Raw genomic sequence first — 18,251 nt, 5'->3', positions numbered from 1 at the left:
GGCTCTCACATGTACAGCCAGCATCCTTCACAGGGCTTTACAGGGCTGCCAGTCCTTATAATACATTAATGCCCATAGGGCCAGGAACATCACACTCGAAGGCCAAATCTGGCCCTGGATGCCATGTAGTGCACTTCGTCATCCTACCTATAGATCTTAAGTTCACAGTCGGGTTAATGCTGCCATTGCCTGCCTTGTTCACTCCCTCTACATGTTTCATTTATCAGATACTGGTTGCTTCTTCCCGGGGACTGGAGTGTTTCAAGCTGCTGGCATCTCCGCAGCATTACCTGTTGGCCACAAGATAGCCGTAGATAAAATTACTTTGCAGCTACATAAATACTTCACAACTCAAACCCAGCGCTGCCACCTCTGCAGTTACCTCTAAGAATAAATCACAACTACAAAGACTACTGACTGCAAAAGTGCCAAGGAGAGACAGCCTGAGTACTGAAACAGCAAACTAACACACCAGGAAAAGCTCCAACACTGTGTCCCTTGGGGATGCTGGATTTCACAAAGCCAAGAGATTAATGAAGCAATCAGGCAGCCACTATTTTACCTTTCTCACCTGAACACGCTTTAAAGGCTGACAAACATTGATTGCCACGTTTGCACCCAGAACCTGTCAATTAGAAAGGTCACTCTGAGAAACAGGGAGCAAGGCTTTAAGAGGAAATTAGAATCCCAGAGTTAGCTTACAATCTGGAAACACACACTGGCTAAATTTGCCAAAAGACCTTCAGATAAGCATTCTTTACAGTGTCCCTTAGTGAACTAGTAGGGGAGACAGTTCACCCCAAATGCACTGGCATGTGGGTCAAGGTAGGAGCTAGCGGCAAAGGAAAGTAGAACCCTAGGATAAAGCATTCAATAGCAGCCAGAAGCTATGTCAGATGAAGGTGACTACAGAGTTACAAACAAACTGACGGAGCTCTCAGGTTTTCAATTATTCAAAGGTCCTGAATGACCCCTGCTGAAGAAGCCCTGGATATTAATCTGAAAACCAGTATCTCCTTCATCAGTGCTATCTGACTGTAGAAGCACTAAGATGTTCATTCAGAGGTGACCGAGGAAGGCACCTCCCATACCATCCCGGATCCTCTCTGGAAATTAACCAGCCAAAGACCCAGCAATAAAAAGACCCTCTGCAGCTGGCAAAGCCAGAGAGAACCATAGCAGTCACTGGTACAACTGTCAGCACTGCATTTATGGAGAACATCAACCACCCACTCTCAGGGGCTGGCTGGGACATGGAAATAGAACACACAGAGAGTGTAATTGTGGTGTTGGGGATGCTCTGAAGAATCTCTTCCTCCATCCCCTTGTGAGCCATGAAACCAAACATTATGCAAGGCTTATTGGACTGACAGTTAAGATTTGTGTATCAGTGGTTTGTTGAGCAGCAGGGAGACAGGGAGAAGTAAAAAATGTGGAGGTCTAGATGACTTCTTCTGCTAAGTTACTGATCCAGTAAAGAAGAACCTGCTGTCAGAGCATGGTTTTATGTCCTTTAAATGTCCACCTGGCCACCCTGAGCTGTGACACAGAGACTCTCTTCTGGAAGCTGTTGTCAAGGATTTCTCTCTTTCCCTCTGTCTCACACACATATGCACACACAGAGATGTGCCGCAGAGAAGCGTTTTACTCCAGGGACCATATTCAGTTAGCGCTGTTTACTAGGGAAATAAGCTAAAATTATGAACATCACCAACCTGACCTTGCGAGCAGTAAAACATGTATTACAAGGCAGGATAATCAAGATACATGGAGAAGATTAACCTAGAGATGAAGGCAAAGAAAGAGGGAGGGAAGAAAGAGCAGAGCTCATGAGGTGGCTGTAGTTCTCAGCATCCCCAGACTTTTCCAAAGACGTGTTGAGGAGGGTGGAGGAGAGTATGAAACAGGCCATCGCGGGGAAAAGCACAAAGCCAGGGGACAGACCCTACGAAGGAGTCCCTCTGCACAGGAGCATGAAGAGAGGACTAACCCTGCTGCGGTTTCTGAAGGTGCTAAAAGCCTCACTCCACACATGAACTTCAACCCTAAGGCTGAGGCAACAACAAACCAACCTTTCGGCTCAGCAATGGCCCAGAGCTGCCCTGACCATGTATCTTCATAGCCTTTATGGACAATTGGAGGCACCACCAAAGTATCAGTGTCAAGGCCTACAGAAGGTGCCTAACTCTCTCCACTGGCTGTACATGGAACATGAACCCTTACAAGTTTTCTGACTCTCCCTGCCAAGACAGGTATCTCTTGCCTAGATGCTGCACGCTCTGCATGGGCACCCATGGGTTCAATTCCTGGTGGCTTTGATCGCTAGCTGCTTTTGAAGATGCCTCCAGCAGAGCGAGAGATGTAACCAGTTATGAGACAAGAGCTGCAGCAGCTCATTTATGATGCACGTGCACATGCAGGCTTTGGTGAGAGCATCTCTCTCTTCTTTGATCCTGTTTGCTCTGTCCCTTTCCTCTCTTCCCCAGGTTAGTCTGCTCTGATGAACCTGAAAGCCACCACCATCTCACAAGAACAACCCAGAGACTAGACTAGACCAAGCTGCAGTCACATTAACTCCCAGGAGAAAACCCCATGAATACCACAACAAGGAGCAAAGAGAGGACCCATTTCCCTAGAGAAGGATAAAGAGGCCACTATCCATGGCCAAAGAGCTGAGCTGTCCTGCGGTAGCCATGCACAACTCTGACACATCAATCACAGCCATGAGATCAATCCTCATTGCCTAGAGACCACTGCAGCACTGGTACATACCCCATCCCCACAATACACAAGGCAGCCCCTCTTATATCTTCTCAGCACTCACCTGGCCGTAGGACCCTGATTTCCAGGAGATTGGAGGTCCTGTCTGCCAGCCGCGTCCAGCTGCTGTTGTAGTTCTTCCTCCAGAGCTCAGCCACACACTGGTACTTGCCAGCCTCCGTGTCGCTTGCCCTGCTGATGCTCAGGCGCACGTTGTTGCTGGACTCGGCCTTCTCAATGGCAGTGCGGGTCCGGAAACCCATGTACCTGTCACCCCACTGGACCCCTCCATCGCGTGTGAAGGTGACTAGGTCATGAAATTCAGTACTGCCTGCGGGCTGGAAACGCCATGTCACCGACACTGGTACCCATGACGGGTAGTGGGGCTTGATGATGCACTGGAGGTCGAAGGACTCATTGTAGGTCACCCCAGGGGTGCGGGAAATAGCTGTGACAGCAAAACCAGCCTCTGTGGAAAGAAAGAGAAGGGTTTTGAGAGATACCTACCTAATGAGGTCCTGCTGTTAGCATGCAAAAGCTTGAGCATGGTCATCCAGTAGGCCTGGAATAAGCAGCTGCTCACATTGTGCCAGCTCCTCATTTGCAACTGTGAAGTGGCATGAAAAGCAGTGGCAAAAGCTCACAGAAGTGATGACTGCTTGCATGAGCATTGGCTAGTGGCAGCAGGACTGAGTTCAATTTCTACTCAGAGGAGCAAGATCCCCTGAGACCTGGAGGGCGAGCAGCCAACCTCTGCATAAAGTCCCGTACAGAAATGCAGCAGTGCAGCAGCCTGACTGCTTGCAGACCCCACAATTCACATCCACCCCTCCAGTAGGGTCTCCCCACTCTGTCTCCCACCCCAGGTCTGTGGCTGGTTGCAGCAAGTGAAGGAAAGATGAGGAAAGCAAGAAGTAGCAGCCTTTGTTCATGCATCGGAGAGGTAGCAGTGATTACAAAATCCAAGGACTGAGGCAAGACAAAAAGAGAGAAGTCCTGCATGATTTTTGTCCTTTTCCAGATCACAGCTTCAGGACATCTTTATGCAGTTATCCTTGCACATCCACCACTCTGCAAGCTGGTCAATACATTTTGACTTGTCCAACCCTAGCACTTTGTTAGTTTAGGTGAGTTAAAAAACAGCAGTCTATTAGTAATTTGAAGATCACATATTCCTAGTCGACTGGCTTACATTTTGGGTCAGGGCATTTCCACTGTTCAGTTGTTCTGAGCTGCAGAGAGAAAATATTTTCTTTTCTTCCAATCACTTCAGTGCAGCCAGCAGATTTAGCAGGGACCTTGTTTTCCACTGTTGACAACCCCAAGAAGCGTTCCCCTCTTGTGAGACTCCATGGAGTGTTCCATGCCACCTAGTAGCTCTTCTCCCTCACTCTCCAGCACTGACTGTCCTGGCACCCAGCACAGCCACTGCTGTAAGGGGAAAGCCCAATCAGTGCCCACAGAAACAGGAACATCTTCTGGATCAGTATAGAGCTTCAGCCTGCCACCAGCTTCAAAGTACAAGTTCAAGAGATGAGCCAGGATGTCGCCACAACCCACAGATCTGCTGCCACGGGCCAGACTGGCCCCAGCACAGACACTGCCTTATCTGCACACTTCTGACAAGTGCCTCTGCAGCCCCATGCCAAAGCTCCAGGACATGTAATTACTGAGAAAACAGGTCAATCTTCGGGATTAAAGACTCCTGCAATATGTTCAGTGATTACCCAGAAGAGGAGAGCGAGACTGTCTCCTCTGCAAGACTGCTGCATCTCATACCTATGTAAGCCCTTACCTTCAGACCCTGTAGCAGCCCTCCTTTCCCAGCAAGTGTGTTACTAGCCCCAGCTCAGAGCATCACTGACCCAGCGATGGCACTAAAAAGTCAACTAAGTTTCACCAAGAGCAGCTGACTTCCTAAGTTCAAATCTCCAGTTGGCCTGGGCAAAGAAGCTTTATGAAGGGACTTCTCTTGACTGCTGTGCAAAAGCCAGCTGTGTTTCTCAGGTCCTCAGCTCAACCAATGCACTCGTGGCTCTTAGGTTAACACACAAAGACACTTCTTTCTTTGGGACTTGGTACAAAAGAAGGTACATAAAAACGCGCAGACTTTCTGCAAGAACTCCTTACAAGAACACAGCAGTCGCTCCTCACCTTGCCTACCCTCTCCTTCCCCTAGACAGCCACGGACTGAAGTCCCTGCCAGACACTTGAAATCCTCAAAAGTTCAGGGACATCTGGTCTCATCTGACAGCCCATCTCTCTTCTGGCTATTGCTTCTGAACCACCCTATAGATAGATTTATGGATTTGAACATCATCTGTGCTAGTTCAGCTAAAGAGTTTCTTACCCTAGCAGACTGACAAGCAACTAGACCTTAACTTGAAATGTGTCACTAAATTTACTGCTTTTTTTTTTAAATAGCAATTTCTGTAGCTATAAACTTGCTCTTTCTTAGCACCTTCCACTTGAGTTTCTCAGACCCTTAAAAAACATTACACTGGAAGAAATATCAGATTCAACAGCAATGAAACGAGACTCAATATTTCTCCACTGAATTTTCCTAGTTATAGGAAGAGGACCTAGGAATTTCTTAGGACTTGACAACATTCGGTGATTTCGCTGGATCAAGAAGCAGAGAAGGAGGTACAATTGCCCTTCTACCACATCTTCGGAACTGCTGGGCAACTGTGAACATCTTAAACTTTAACAAGAGTAAAAGCAACACATTTAAAAATCTCAGTGCTTAAACTCACACTTCTACAAGTGGCAAGTAAAAAGAAGGGTGAATGCTTGCACTTAACAGCAATCTGAATGCTACTGATCTCATGAGGAAGATGCCATTGAAACCACGTGAGAATTAGTTCTTTTCAAAATAACATCCCACCTGCTTTTGGAAACTAAATAGCAGAGATTTCTACCTCCAGACAGAATAGCCTCTGAAAGAAGGTCAAAAGGGAAGGGGAGAAAAAGGAGGCAAAAAGAAAGATTTTAATCAGAATAAGATAAAACTTAGAAGTGTGGCCTCACACATCTTGCCAAAGCTTATGATTAATACTGCAGGGAATTAAAAAAAAACAAACCAAAATTTCTATCTCAACCTTTCAATAGAGCTCTCCAACTGTTTATAGCTCTGGTATTCTGCAAACCAGTAGCCTCACAGGAACTGCCATCCCATCTTCAGCCTCCTGCAGAGCACTTTGGGAGCTAGTCCAGGACTTAATATAGCCTAAGTGGGACCAAATTAATTCACAATCCATGAAAAATCCCTAATGCCCTACCTGCCCTTTCCTGAACTGATGTGGTTTCACTGTGTTTGAAATGGAGGAGTTCTTTGGCAGCACAGAGTACCATCTGAAATGATCGCAGCTCCTAGTTTGATGCGGTCATGGACAATGTCGTGGCTCCAGGCCAGCAGCTCAGTGTCTTCTTGCAGAAGCAGTGAGGACCATCCATTCTTGACACATATCTTCTGCAGGCTTCTTTCGCTGTCAGAGATGCTTACCATTTCTGGTGGCCAGGCCAATAGATACCCAGAGTTTTGCTTTGCTGGTCTGGTGAGTGGAGGTAAGGTTAATGCAGGGCAGACAAAGAAGCTTCAATGCCCATGGGCTGCCAATGAATCGCCCCCACTGTACTGCCCAGAGCCCAGCTCCAGTGCTGGGGGACATGCCATGGAACTAGCAGCCTCTCTCCTTGGAAGGATGCTGGAAGCACTGACCCTCTCCTTAGCTGCCCCCTGCTATGGTTCTGCCACAGCAACCCCTCCGACTTTGCCCCCACACACAACTGGGCACACAGGCATTTTGCACCAACCTACCAGAAGCTGTACACGGGTTGATGGGTAAATCCATTTTGCCAGTAAGCAAGGGCAGGAGTGCTGAGAGCAGCCCTGGTTATTCGCAGGTGACCTCCTGGGGAGGGCTGGGCATGCAGGGAGCATGGTCCCAAGGCCCCCGCACCTCGAGTACTCACCCAGAGCAGTGATGGACACAGGGGTGCCTGCATGACGCTCCCCAACCATCTGCCATTCCCCATCCAGTGTCCGTGTCCACTCGGCCACCCGGCACTCGTAGTGGCCCTCATCTGCCTTGACGCTGTTGAAGATCTCCAGGGTGAAGGAGCCAGGACGGACTTGTTCCACCTGGATGCCTCCGTAGCTGCTGCGCTCGGCATACGAGGGGCCTGGCTGCAGGGTACCCTCCCGATCCAGACGTACAATTTCGCTGCGACGGTTCAGCTTGTCCACCAGCTGCCAGGCAACGGAAAGGCGGCTTTGGGGCCCAATGCCCGCGCGCACGTTGCAGCCAAAGCGCAGGCTCTCCCCCTCCAAGACATTGCTGGCGTTGTTGATAATCTCCAAGGAGATGCTGGTCTCTAAGGAGAGAAATGCATACACACAGGGGAGATGATACACACTCGCCACTTCTTGGTCTGCAAGAAGGACGCTGCCAGCCAGAAAGGCTTTCTACCAGGTGCAGGAAACTGCCCACGCATTTGGGCCCAGGCACGTCTTAACCTCATGCGTGACCATATCCAAAACCAGCCTGGGGGCAGCGAGCTACTCCTGGTGACTGGCACACTCAAAGCACGTGTAGGTCAAAAAATCTCTCTGCCTACGGCTCACGAAAGATTGCTGCATCTTCTGGTCGCAGGTCCAGGACGGGATCTCAGCAAAACTTGAGGGAATCTGTGTTGCTACAACATGCACTGCATGCAATCGTCTCTGCCAAAAAAGAAAAAGGCTTCCAGCTCCCTGGGCTTTCAAATTCATACCATCCTGATCACCCTCTTGCCACATCCACTCCTACAACAGCTTTTGGGAGAAGCACTCCCAAACTCCCATTGCTAGTGGCACTAGAAGTAGCTATCGATGTTTGGTAGCGTAAAAAAAACCCCAAACCACCTGGTATCTTGAGCTTCCCAGAGATGTAAAGCTCTACAGCTGGTTTTTCAGAGATACTGAGTGCTGATTACTCCTTCTGTCTTCCATCAGAGTTACGGACACTTAGCACCCTTGAAAAATCATGACATTAATTCCTAGAGCTGATGATTTATCAAATGACAAGAAAGAAATCTGCCTGAAAGGTGGCTGTGCCTAGGGGTACTACATTTTAGACATTTCTCAAGTGCAAGACTTCTAGCTAGAGTAATTTTCAGAGCCAAGCAAATGAGACCAAATATTTGTAGTAGAGAAAAGAAATAGAATATTGTTTGGAGAAATGAGGAGGGGAAAAAAAGCTAGAGGAAAGGGCTGCATTTCCCTACAAACCTAAGAGACAAGGAACAAACATTGCACAAAATCCTCTTGCAGCTACCCTCTGCTTGATCAGAGCCCACTGCCAGGGTAGCCTGGGCAACATGTGCATGGTTCATCGTTCCACAGCTACCTGAGATTCAGACAGCAAAACAAGGAACGAGTCGGTGGGCTCCCTCCTCTCACTCCGTTGTTTCTTTATCATGTTTGTCTGACAAACATAAAAGGCATTCAGGCATGCCTCCAGCAGGGTTGTTATCACCAGGGCTGGCAGATACACAGTGACCAGAGCTCCATGCTGAAGAGCAGACTGGGGCTTGAGGAGCACATGAAGCCTGGTTTCTCCCAGTACAACTGTCTTGCAAGACTGCTGAAAAACAGCCAGTGAATGGCCTGCAGAAACCTAGCAGCTCTCAGGATAAACCAGGACCAAGCTGGTCTCCCCATGCCTGCTGAATATTTTAGAGCACTCAGCTTCCTGCAAAGGAAGGCAAAGAGAGAGGTGTGAGGAGCAAGTCAGAGGCTGTCACACACACTTTCAGCTCCAGGCCAAAATTGCCAGCTTGAGGCCATTACCAAGGTGGGGGCATGTTTCCCCACCTACGAACCTGACATACATCTCTCCTTCCCCACCATCCCCTTCCCATAAAAAAGAAATAATCTTGCCAGCTGGGATTTCTTATGCAAGTTCCTATCTTCCCTTCTCCCCACCGCCGAAGTCTGGGTAAATCACAGCCTCACCAGCTAGCTGTCCAGCAGAGAATGGCCCCAAAAAGAGATGGGCAGATCTCTACTTACTAAGCGGCAGGACAGTGATGGGAATGTTCTTCGGCCGCTTGCTCTCCTTATCAATGAAGTCCCCTGTCACGGTCTTCTCCCGCTCAGTCACCCGGCAGTTGTACTTGCCACTGTCCTCAAGGCGAAGGCGGTAGATCTTCAGCACAAAAATGTTGTCACTTTCTTTGGCTACCTTGAGCTGGCCTAGGGCCTCACGCTGGGCAAACTCATTGTTGAGCACCGGTACAGCATTGGGCCCCAGACTGGCAATGAGGGAGCTGTTGAAGGCCCAGGAAATGGAGAAGTAACGGTCAGGGACATTCTGTGCCTCCAGGATGCACCGGAACTCCACCGGCTCACCCACGATGTACGTCCGCTTGTCTGTCTCCAGCCGGACACTGAACTCCTTATCTGGGAAAGGACAGACAAAGTCATCTCAGTGTGGCAAAGCACACCAGAATAGCCAGCACATCTCATGCAAGTTATCTACAGCTTGTCCCTCTCTGCATAGTCAACACCCTTTGGACACATGCACCCACAGGTGGAGAGGCAAGGGGCTTGCTTTTGCTGTGAGAGCCCAAACTGGCCACGCTGCAGGAGAAGCAGCTTCCTGTCCAGGGTCCAAGAGCTGCAAGGTCTCTCCAGCCATAACCCTTTTCCCCAACCATTAATCCTGAGAGCACCGCTGCTGCTACACCAGCACCCAAGTGGCACTGCAGGGTGCACGCTGCAGCCTAGTCTTACTTGCACCCCGTTCACCCAGGGTTGAGAGGCAGGGCCTTTGGGATATCAGAGAGGAAGAAAGAGCTCAGCTGGGTCTTTAGAGCCTTAGCAGGAACCTGTGCTGTGGGCTGGGAGAATATTTTGACTTGCAAATGGACCTCGTGTAATACAAAAGTGCTTGCCGAAAGTTTTAGTTTTATTTTCTGCTGTGTCACTCTTATCTCCTCACTTACTAAAATCTTCACTGTCTGTGCCAGCGCCAAGTGCTTAAAATGTATGTTTTAGGTCCTGTCTCAGCCCCAGATAGCTGGCCACGTCAGGAGACAGGGGCTGCCATCCAAGCCCCTTTCCTGCCCCAGTGTCACCAGGTTGCTATTTGCTGGCATGCGCTTCACCCTGCCAGCAGCCTCCTGAGCAAGACACACAGCAGAAGAAGGAGCCAAGCTCCAGCCACCTAACAAAGTACAGCACTGTTTTCCACCTCCTCCCACCACCCAGCCCAACAAGAAAAGACAGAGGAGACACTGACCGGTGGCTTGCACGTTGACAATGGCACCTTGGGAACGCTTGCGGGTCATGGCATACCAAGTTTTGTCTGGATCCTGGATCCACTCCGCCGCTTCGCAGTAAAACTCGCCCTGATCTGATGGGTGAAGGTTGTAGATGGTGAGCTTTGAAGTGGTCTCTCCCACTTTGTCCAAGCGAACGTCCCCTGTGGCTTGCCGCTGGGCATAGACACTGCCAGCCCGCAGGACAAAGTCACGGCTGAGGGAGATGACCTCCACGGGCACCTCGCTTCCTCGCTGCCGATACCAGGCAATGGAGACATGGCTGTGCTGGACTGTGCTCTTGGACACCTCGCACTTCAGCTCCAGGGAGTCGTGCTCCACTTTGTTCAGCGTCTGTGGGACTGCCGTCACTCGCAGCGAGTCGGGGATGACTGCAACAAAGGTGGACAGGGAAACACAGCCCGAGAGTTAGCAATGCAAATACACTACATACAGTGAGTCTAAAGCCCAGACGTGTTAAAGAAGAAATAGGGAGAGGTTTCTTTTTACATTTGTAATTACATCACTAAGTATCAGCAAAGCCTTGTTGGAGAATTGTCCCCAAAGCCCTTAGCTTGGAAAGATCGTGACCTGTGGAACGTACTCCAGTGCTGTGCTTAAATTCCTGCTCAATGGCCCCGGTGACCTCACAGGGTTTTCAACCACTCTGCAGAGCAGCACAGCTTAATACCTCTGCATCCCATTTTGTCATGGGCGGCCTCCCCTTCATCAAGTGCCCCCCTAGCATGGTTCACGAAACCCTCCTGCCCACATCCCTCACCCTCTCCTTAGCCCTGGCATGGTCTTCACCCTTCAGTAACTGGTGGGGTGAAGCTGAATATATTTAGTTCCTTTAATCTTCGCTCATAAAAAAATCAGGAGATCCAATTCCTCCCTTCATTTTATATAGTTTCATGTTTTAATCACCCCCTCAGGCCAAACAAAGTGGGGGCTTGCATTTGGAGGGTGGTGGCTACTCTGAGGGCAGCAATGCAATTGCAGCCTGCCCGGCACCCGCTACAGGGACACCGTCATGTCAAGGCACCCGGTAATATAACTGCTGGCTACTTTTCTAGTCGATTAACCACAGGAAAGGAAGTACAGATGTTAAAATCAGCATAAAAATCAATTGCAGGCCCCCAACCCTGCTTGAATTTAGCAAGCATCTTAACTTTAGCATAGAGGTTATTCCACTAGAAGACAGACTTTCTTAAAAAGAAGCCTTTCTAGACTTTGTTGTCTCACGAAACCTCCTGTAGAAAGAAGAATGCAAACCTTCTCCCCAGCTCTGCAGACAAGGCAGCGTTAGTGGGCCTGTTAATGCCCACGGTTTCGCCACGTTCCAGTGGAATATAATTAACATATCTCAGTTCAGTTTCATTGACAGCACTGAAAGGTTTGACAAAATTAGCTGAGCCGCTGAAAGCTGCATCTGTTTTGTTCAGGCATGGTTACAGAAAGCAACGAGTTGCAGCGAAGACAACCACCGGGTTTATTTATGACAGAAAAAAATCAAAAGAAGAGGGGAAAGAAAAATGCTGAGATGGAGTAAACAAGAGGGAAATCTTCCCACCTCCAGTCCGGATGGGAGCATTTGCTTTACTATGTGTTCATTACCAGGGAATTTACTGCCCCTGACAAGGAAGGTATTTAGCAAGGCTACTTACATCACAGGCCAATTGTCTCAGTCCCCAAAGCCCCACTCTCCTCCCTCCCTTCCCCTCATCTTCCTCCCTGGAGCTCCTATCCCCTGCACACTGATGATGGCCTCTGGCAGACCATGGCTGGAGCCCACCTTGTTTCTCCTTTCCCCCTTCCCTCTAACTTCCAAACCAGTGGTGCAGGCAGCAACTAACCTTGCTGGTTCACGCTTTCTGCACAGTGAGATTTAAATTTCTCATTTCAAACCTTTCTGAATAATTTCCAGAGCCGTGCAAGTCCTTTCTCTTTGCCCTCCAGCTACGGGCTCTTGTAACTTTTCTTACATTATTTAAATAAATTAAACCCGATCATCATCTTGCTGGAGTAACTTTTCTGCAGATCTGCTTCAAAGGCAGAGCTTCCTGCTAGCCCAGCCTCTGCACAACAGCTTATGGGGCGAAAGCCTGCCTGTCCTCCTCCTTCCCTGGACTTGAGAGCCCTGGGTACCCCACATGGTGCTGCGTGCCCCCCAGCCTTGCTTAGTAGCACAGCTGCTAACCAGCCGAGCCCAAGGCCATGACCTGCTTACCCCAGGAGCTGGCGTGACTCTACGGGGTGAGCACAGAGCAGGCACTTGGCCTGCAAGTGTGGAGCTCTCCTCTCCCTGGGGAGTAACACTGAAAAGTACTCGGCACTGGTGAGACCGCTCCTCGAATCCTGTGTTCAGTTCTGGGCCCCTCAGCACAAGAAGGATGTTGAGGCTCTGGAGCGAGTCCAGAGAAGAGCAACAAAGCTGGTGAGGGGGCTGGAGAACAGGCCTTATGAGGAGCGGCTGAGAGAGCTGGGGTTGTTTAGCCTGGAGAAGAGGAGGCTGAGGGGAGACCTCATTGCTCTCTACAACTACCTGAAAGGAGGTTGTAGAGAGGAGGGTGCTGGCCTCTTCTCCCAGGTGACAGGGGACAGGACAAGAGGGAATGGCCTCAGGCTCTGCCATGGGAGGTTTAGGCTGAACATTAGGAAAAAATTTTTCACAGAAAGGGTCATTGGGCACTGAAACAGGGTGCCCAGGGATGTGGTTGAGTCACCTTCCCTGGAGGTGTTTAAGGGACGGGTGGACAAGGTGCTGAGGGGCATGGCTTAGTAATTGATAGGAATGGTTGGACTCGATGATCCTGTGGGTCTTTTCCAACCTGGTGATTCCATGATTCTATGAAGCCTGTCCAAAGGCTGGACCCCACACAAGTGCTTGCCATGCTGTTCCTTGAGCGGGTGAGTCTGGCACAGGCTTAGTTTCACCAGATGGACCTGCAACTTTGTATGGCTGGAGGGTTAGCATCTTTTACACTACATGGGCAAGCTACAGCAAAATGCACTCCTGAAGGAAAAACAGGAGGCAGCAGCATGCTGTTGAAGGCTGTCATTTAACTGTGGTAATGCTGACACGCTGTGCTGCATTCCTCCTGCTCCTGGTTAAAAAAGCCAACCAGATGCTCCCAGTTAGAACAATTGGTAAGGCCTCTTGGGTTGCACACAGCCTTGAGGCTGTTATTTTAAATCAGGCTGGTACGAACACATATTCAGTTTATGACACCTTCCTAAGCAGCAGGAATGGAGACTCGCTTGATAAATAAAAGCCCAGTTTCCAAAGAATTATACATGGGGAGGGACAGACAGCCTGATGAGCATTTTGTTCTGAGTGTTGCAGAGCACTAGGGACTCCACCAGCCGGGACTCATGCACCACCCCAAGACACAGACCCTGCTGGTCTGAGCAGACAAAAGGGCTACACACACAGCTTAGCCCATCAGGCTGGAGCACATCAGACCCTGAAGTCACGGAGAGAAAAGCAAAGCAGGCAATGCTGTAAAGGCACTTGCCAGGGCACAACACCACACGTGAAGAGGTGTGTTATCAGAAGAGAAGTTCCTCCCCAGTCAGTCACCCTGCTCAGGCTTCAAGGACATCACTTTGTGTATCAGGACATGAGTAATTCTTTGCATGGTGTCCACCCTTGAGCCCTGGCTCCACTGCTAGACATCCCACTACCAAACTGCCTGTGGTTATCCTGCAGCCACCCACCAGGAAGCGCCAGGGTTTCTGGAAGCACTCTGCAAGCTGAGCTCCACTTGAAAGCAAGAGCAAACTTAGATGAGAGCCATTACTGTGTGAACTGGAGCAGGGCCACACCTGAATCAGAACTGAGAGAGATGCTGCAGGACACATCCTCATCTGCTTTCTTACCCAGCTCCTGCCTGTTTCTCCCTTCTTTTCAACGTGCCATCCAGACAGCCTGCCTTGCACTTCACCCAGCATCCAGCCTTGCTTCCTTCTTGTCCCCCATCACAAGTCAACCCCTAAAGCTGTCATGGCCCCTTGGAGGCATCTGAAGAGCTTCCCCCTACCCAGCATCAAGGTTACGTTTGGCAGTGAGTGGCTGCAGAGGGAGACGAGTGGCTGGAAAGCATTTGGTGGGAGTAAACCTGTTGCACTACAGCCATTCCCAAGCCAGTCTGTCCTGGCTACACCTGAGAGCATTGGGCTTGTACATACAGCACTGAAAAAAAGAGGAAGAAATACAGCATTTCCTATTAGTCCACAAGCCGCAGGTTACTGTACAGGGCACTGGAACAAGTACTCAGCAGTGGATGGGCTGCTAAGCAGAGGATGCTCAAAAACACTCTCAAGTTCTGAGAGCTCCTGAAATATTAAATGTAAATATTGCCACTAGAGGGTGTCATGGACCCAGCTAGGGAGAGTCCCAGGGCCCTGTTGCCAGAAGGAGGAGAGGGGAGCCTAGGGATTCTCCCCCAGGATGGTGCCCATGAGCATCCTTCCTCAGGAAGCCTGCACACACAGCTCCAGACAAGCCCACCTCAAATGCACACATCTGAAGCGATGAGCGCTGGGTGAGCTACATAAAATACAGATGGGAAATTAAGACAATTTACTTAAAGAATGGCTTATAGTCTCCTATAAAACAAGCACAGAACAGAGACTGGCCTCGGCACACAGCTCAAATTCTCCAATGCACTCTCCTCTGAGCCTCAGGATCAGCTCTGTTTCCAGCAGCTCCTGGTGCCATGCTGAACTCTGCCTCAGTTGGACAAAGACAACCCAGGTGTCTTCCTTTACCTCAGGCAGGCTCTGGTTCATCCTTGGATATCCAAAACCCCAATGACCCCCAAATGGTAGGCTATCAAAGGTTTTATGAGCCAGGCACAAACTAGAGAGCTACCAACACTTCACCTACTCCCAAGCAAGGCAGCAAACCTGCCTGAGGTGCCGTTTCCTTGTTATGCAATGCAGGAGAAGCATCAGTCTGGGAGCCAGAGGCTTCTTCACTTGAGCTGGGAAAAAAAACACTGTGAAAATCACTTAACACCATGATAGCCTTACTTATGCTGTAGGCCCTTCAGAAGTAAAACAACTTACATAGTCTACCCAGAACAGGAGGACCATCTCAGGACTGCTGTAGGACGAGTAAAAGCCACCAGCCTCTTCTTTCCTTGGATTTCGTTACAGCTTTTACCCATTGATATGCTTTAGATGCACCCTACGGTGCTACCTGTGTCCCACAGTGCCCAATTCATACTACCTGGCCAGAGCTAAGCTTGCCAAGTGTCAAGCGTGAACCATTTAGGAAGAACAAATACATGTACTGCTTACTCCTAGGCAGCTGCTTCTGGCTGAGAAATGCTGCTCTGGATTTTGCAAGAATTAGTGCAAGAGTTATGTTTCCATCTGCCCCATGACATCTTGTTGCCCCGCAGGAATCGCAGCTGAGCACTACGAACCTCCCTCCCCAATGCCTCTGGTTCTGCACGCAAGACAGAAACAAGCTGCTCAAGAGGAACTACAATGCCAGTCCCATCACTCCAGAGATGAGCACTGGCAGGCACCAAATTGTACCATGAACAGCATCACGGGCAGGAGCATGAGGACACAGCATTTTGTTATTAGCCTCCGCAATTTGCCAACTCTCCTGTGGCCAACCATCCCATCCCAGGGAAGGAGGGTCTGCCACCAGCGCCACCCCAATGCCACAGAAACAGCTGGAACAGACCTGTCCTCTCCCAGTCACTGCAAGCTCTCAGGGAGCCACACTCCTTATACCTTTCCTCCACACCACAATTGATTTCCCTTCCTTACAAGATCCAAATACATGTGCATGCATGTGGCAAGAGGAAGGGGGTGGTGATAAGGCAGGAAAGATACCTAGATTAGCAATGTAATCCTCTCAAACCCTCATGCCTGCCAATTAGCTGTATATGACGATCCATACCTGCTGCAGCACACCAGCCACTGCTCTCCCTTGTCAATCAAAAGTTTGTCTAATGCCTTCAGCACGGAGAAAAACACTTGCTGTGTCATGCTGCAAAACTGATGAAGACTCTCAAGTATCACCTTTGCAAGTGGACAAAGCTGACCAAATCATGCTGATGGTAGCATCCTCCACTTCCCTTATTTTTAAGTTCCAAATGAAAACACGCAGGTGGCCTGGGGCAGGCAGAGCCGTGTTCCTGTTGTTGCTCCTTCTAAGTTTCTCCTGTGGCCTAAGGTCCTACCTGGGACCAGAATCTGAGGAGGCAAACCTACTCCACCAAGATGTACTTTTGCAGTGACTGAATGCGTGGGGTTTCTGTGCAAAACTTTCCCTTTTCTCTCCCTCACCCACCAATATACAGCAACAGGCTCCTGGTACCATGGGTAAAACAAAAGCAAGTGTTAATAATCCGGCTGGTTTGGGGGTGGCTTTCCTTCAGTAAAACTTCACCTGTACTGAGAAATAAGGATGTTTAAAGACAGGTTTAAATAAAAGGCAGCTAAAAACCTAGTAATTGTTTAAGTACATTAAAAAAGAAGTCACACACTTTTCTGAGTTAGTGTGAATTCACTACAACCTCCTGAAAGGGTGAGCAGTACTGACACTGTGGTCTAAAGAAAAGCAGTCAGAATATGTTTTTAATTCTCATGCAAAAATTTAAGCCTTATTCTAAATGAGAAGTTGTACTATGAAGTTTCTTTTAGTTGTTGCACCATAAAAAAATACAGGGTAAAGCACTGGTCACCTGCAATTGTATTGCCACAATATTCTGTGGTAAGAGCAGGAAAATAAAGTAAAATAAAATAAAATAACACATCCCCAGTTTGCATGCTTGCAGCTTTTTAAAAGGGAAGTTTGTTACTGATGCAGCAGCTGGCAGAAGGCAAGCTGGGGGCTGAAAAGTTAAGTAAGAGGGCATGGCAATTGTTTCACACAGTAGTAATAAATTCTCTGAATACAATAGTATCCTTGTTTGTTACATTAAGGACTGGCTGGAAGGATTATGCCAATAGAAATGCATCTCCCAAAGCAACTGGGCGAGTTCATGCAGCCAGTGGGAAAGGGCACAGGGAAAAAAAGTAAATAATGTAGATGAAAGGGGAACAGAGAAGAGATGTGAAAACTGGAAATTAGGTCAGCTTTTCGACTCAGGGCCCGAACTTCATGCTTGCTGCCGGCTCGTTAGTCACACACCCAGTCTGTCCCACGTGTCTGTTTAAGGCTGTCACTGTGCTCCTCCCTGGGCAGTAATAGAAGACCCCATTGCGCAACCTGCTCCTGCTCCATAGCATGTCTTCCAAGATGGGCTTCCTAGCCAAAGCTGCGCACCCAAGCTGCTCACCCCAGATAACACGGGGCAGCGATGCTCCCCTGCAGCTTCCGAAGCCCTGCATGAACCCACAGGGACTGGCACCAGGTGCCTTGTGGCCCTGCCTGGAACCCCTTGCCTGTGAGCCCACGGCAGGTGTCAAAGGGTAACAGACATGCTCAGCCACAGCGCTGTCTTGTCCTTGATGGACCCAGGACCACAGCTTTCCCAGCAGCCCATAAATGCTTTAGCTCCAGGAGATGCCTGCCTTCTGCTTTCCCATGGGCTTTGCTTTGGGGCTCCAGACCCACCAGCACAGTGCTGTTCAGAGCAGTTTTCCAAGCCTTCTCCTGCTAGCACGTGGCAGATGCTCCTCCAAAACTGCCCTTTGCTCAACTGCTTCGGATGCAGAGTGTCTGGATGCCAAGAGCACATTCATATTCACTGCCCCTCTGCCCTCAACTAAAGATGCTTCAGGGAACACATGCTCCCACTAACAAGCTCCTTCTCTCTCCACCCACCCCATCCCAAAGCACCTCAAGGAGCATCTGGTTATTAGGACAGCTAATTTAGGTGGAGAAGTTCAAGTGACCTCATTAAAAGAAAAAGAAAATGAGGAAAGGAGTGGTAAAAGGACAAGGCAGCACCCAGCAGGGAAAGTCATCATTTGTTCATTAAGGAAAAATTAGCCAAAGCATCGGTGGAGAGCACTGATGACAGGCGGCCCAAGGGGCAGAGACGCTGGGGACACAGAGGCACAAAAAGAGCACAGTGAGCCTCATGCCTGCCTCCATCTCCCAGCAGTGGCAGAGGAAAACCTTTACTCCCTTGCACTTGCACACATTTATTGCAACACTGCTCTCAGAGGCAGATGCTCTCTGTAAGGAAGAGCGTGCAAACCAGCCTTCAAGT

At 49.4% G+C, this 18,251-nt stretch overlaps 1 protein-coding gene across 2 annotated transcripts in view; it reads right to left on the bottom strand.

Annotated features, from left to right (window-relative positions):
• Positions 1–18,251, bottom strand: part of IGSF3 (immunoglobulin superfamily member 3) — a 100,178-nt gene that overhangs the window by 27,630 nt on the left and 54,297 nt on the right. For both annotated transcript variants that reach the window (XM_069869677.1, XM_069869685.1), the window contains exons 3-6: positions 10,047–10,457; positions 8,816–9,205; positions 6,736–7,137; positions 2,825–3,229 (exon numbers count right to left, since the gene is read on the bottom strand). In XM_069869677.1, coding sequence (XP_069725778.1) covers positions 2,825–3,229; positions 6,736–7,137; positions 8,816–9,205; positions 10,047–10,457 — 1,608 coding nt within the window. The remainder of the gene's footprint in view (positions 1–2,824; positions 3,230–6,735; positions 7,138–8,815; positions 9,206–10,046; positions 10,458–18,251) is intronic.

This window comes from Phaenicophaeus curvirostris, chromosome 1, assembly GCF_032191515.1.
Source record: "Phaenicophaeus curvirostris isolate KB17595 chromosome 1, BPBGC_Pcur_1.0, whole genome shotgun sequence".
In the NCBI taxonomy this organism is placed as follows: domain Eukaryota; kingdom Metazoa; phylum Chordata; class Aves; order Cuculiformes; family Cuculidae; genus Phaenicophaeus; species Phaenicophaeus curvirostris.
The sequence above is the reverse complement of the archived record's forward strand: the minus strand, read 5'-3'. Positions and strand labels throughout refer to the sequence as shown.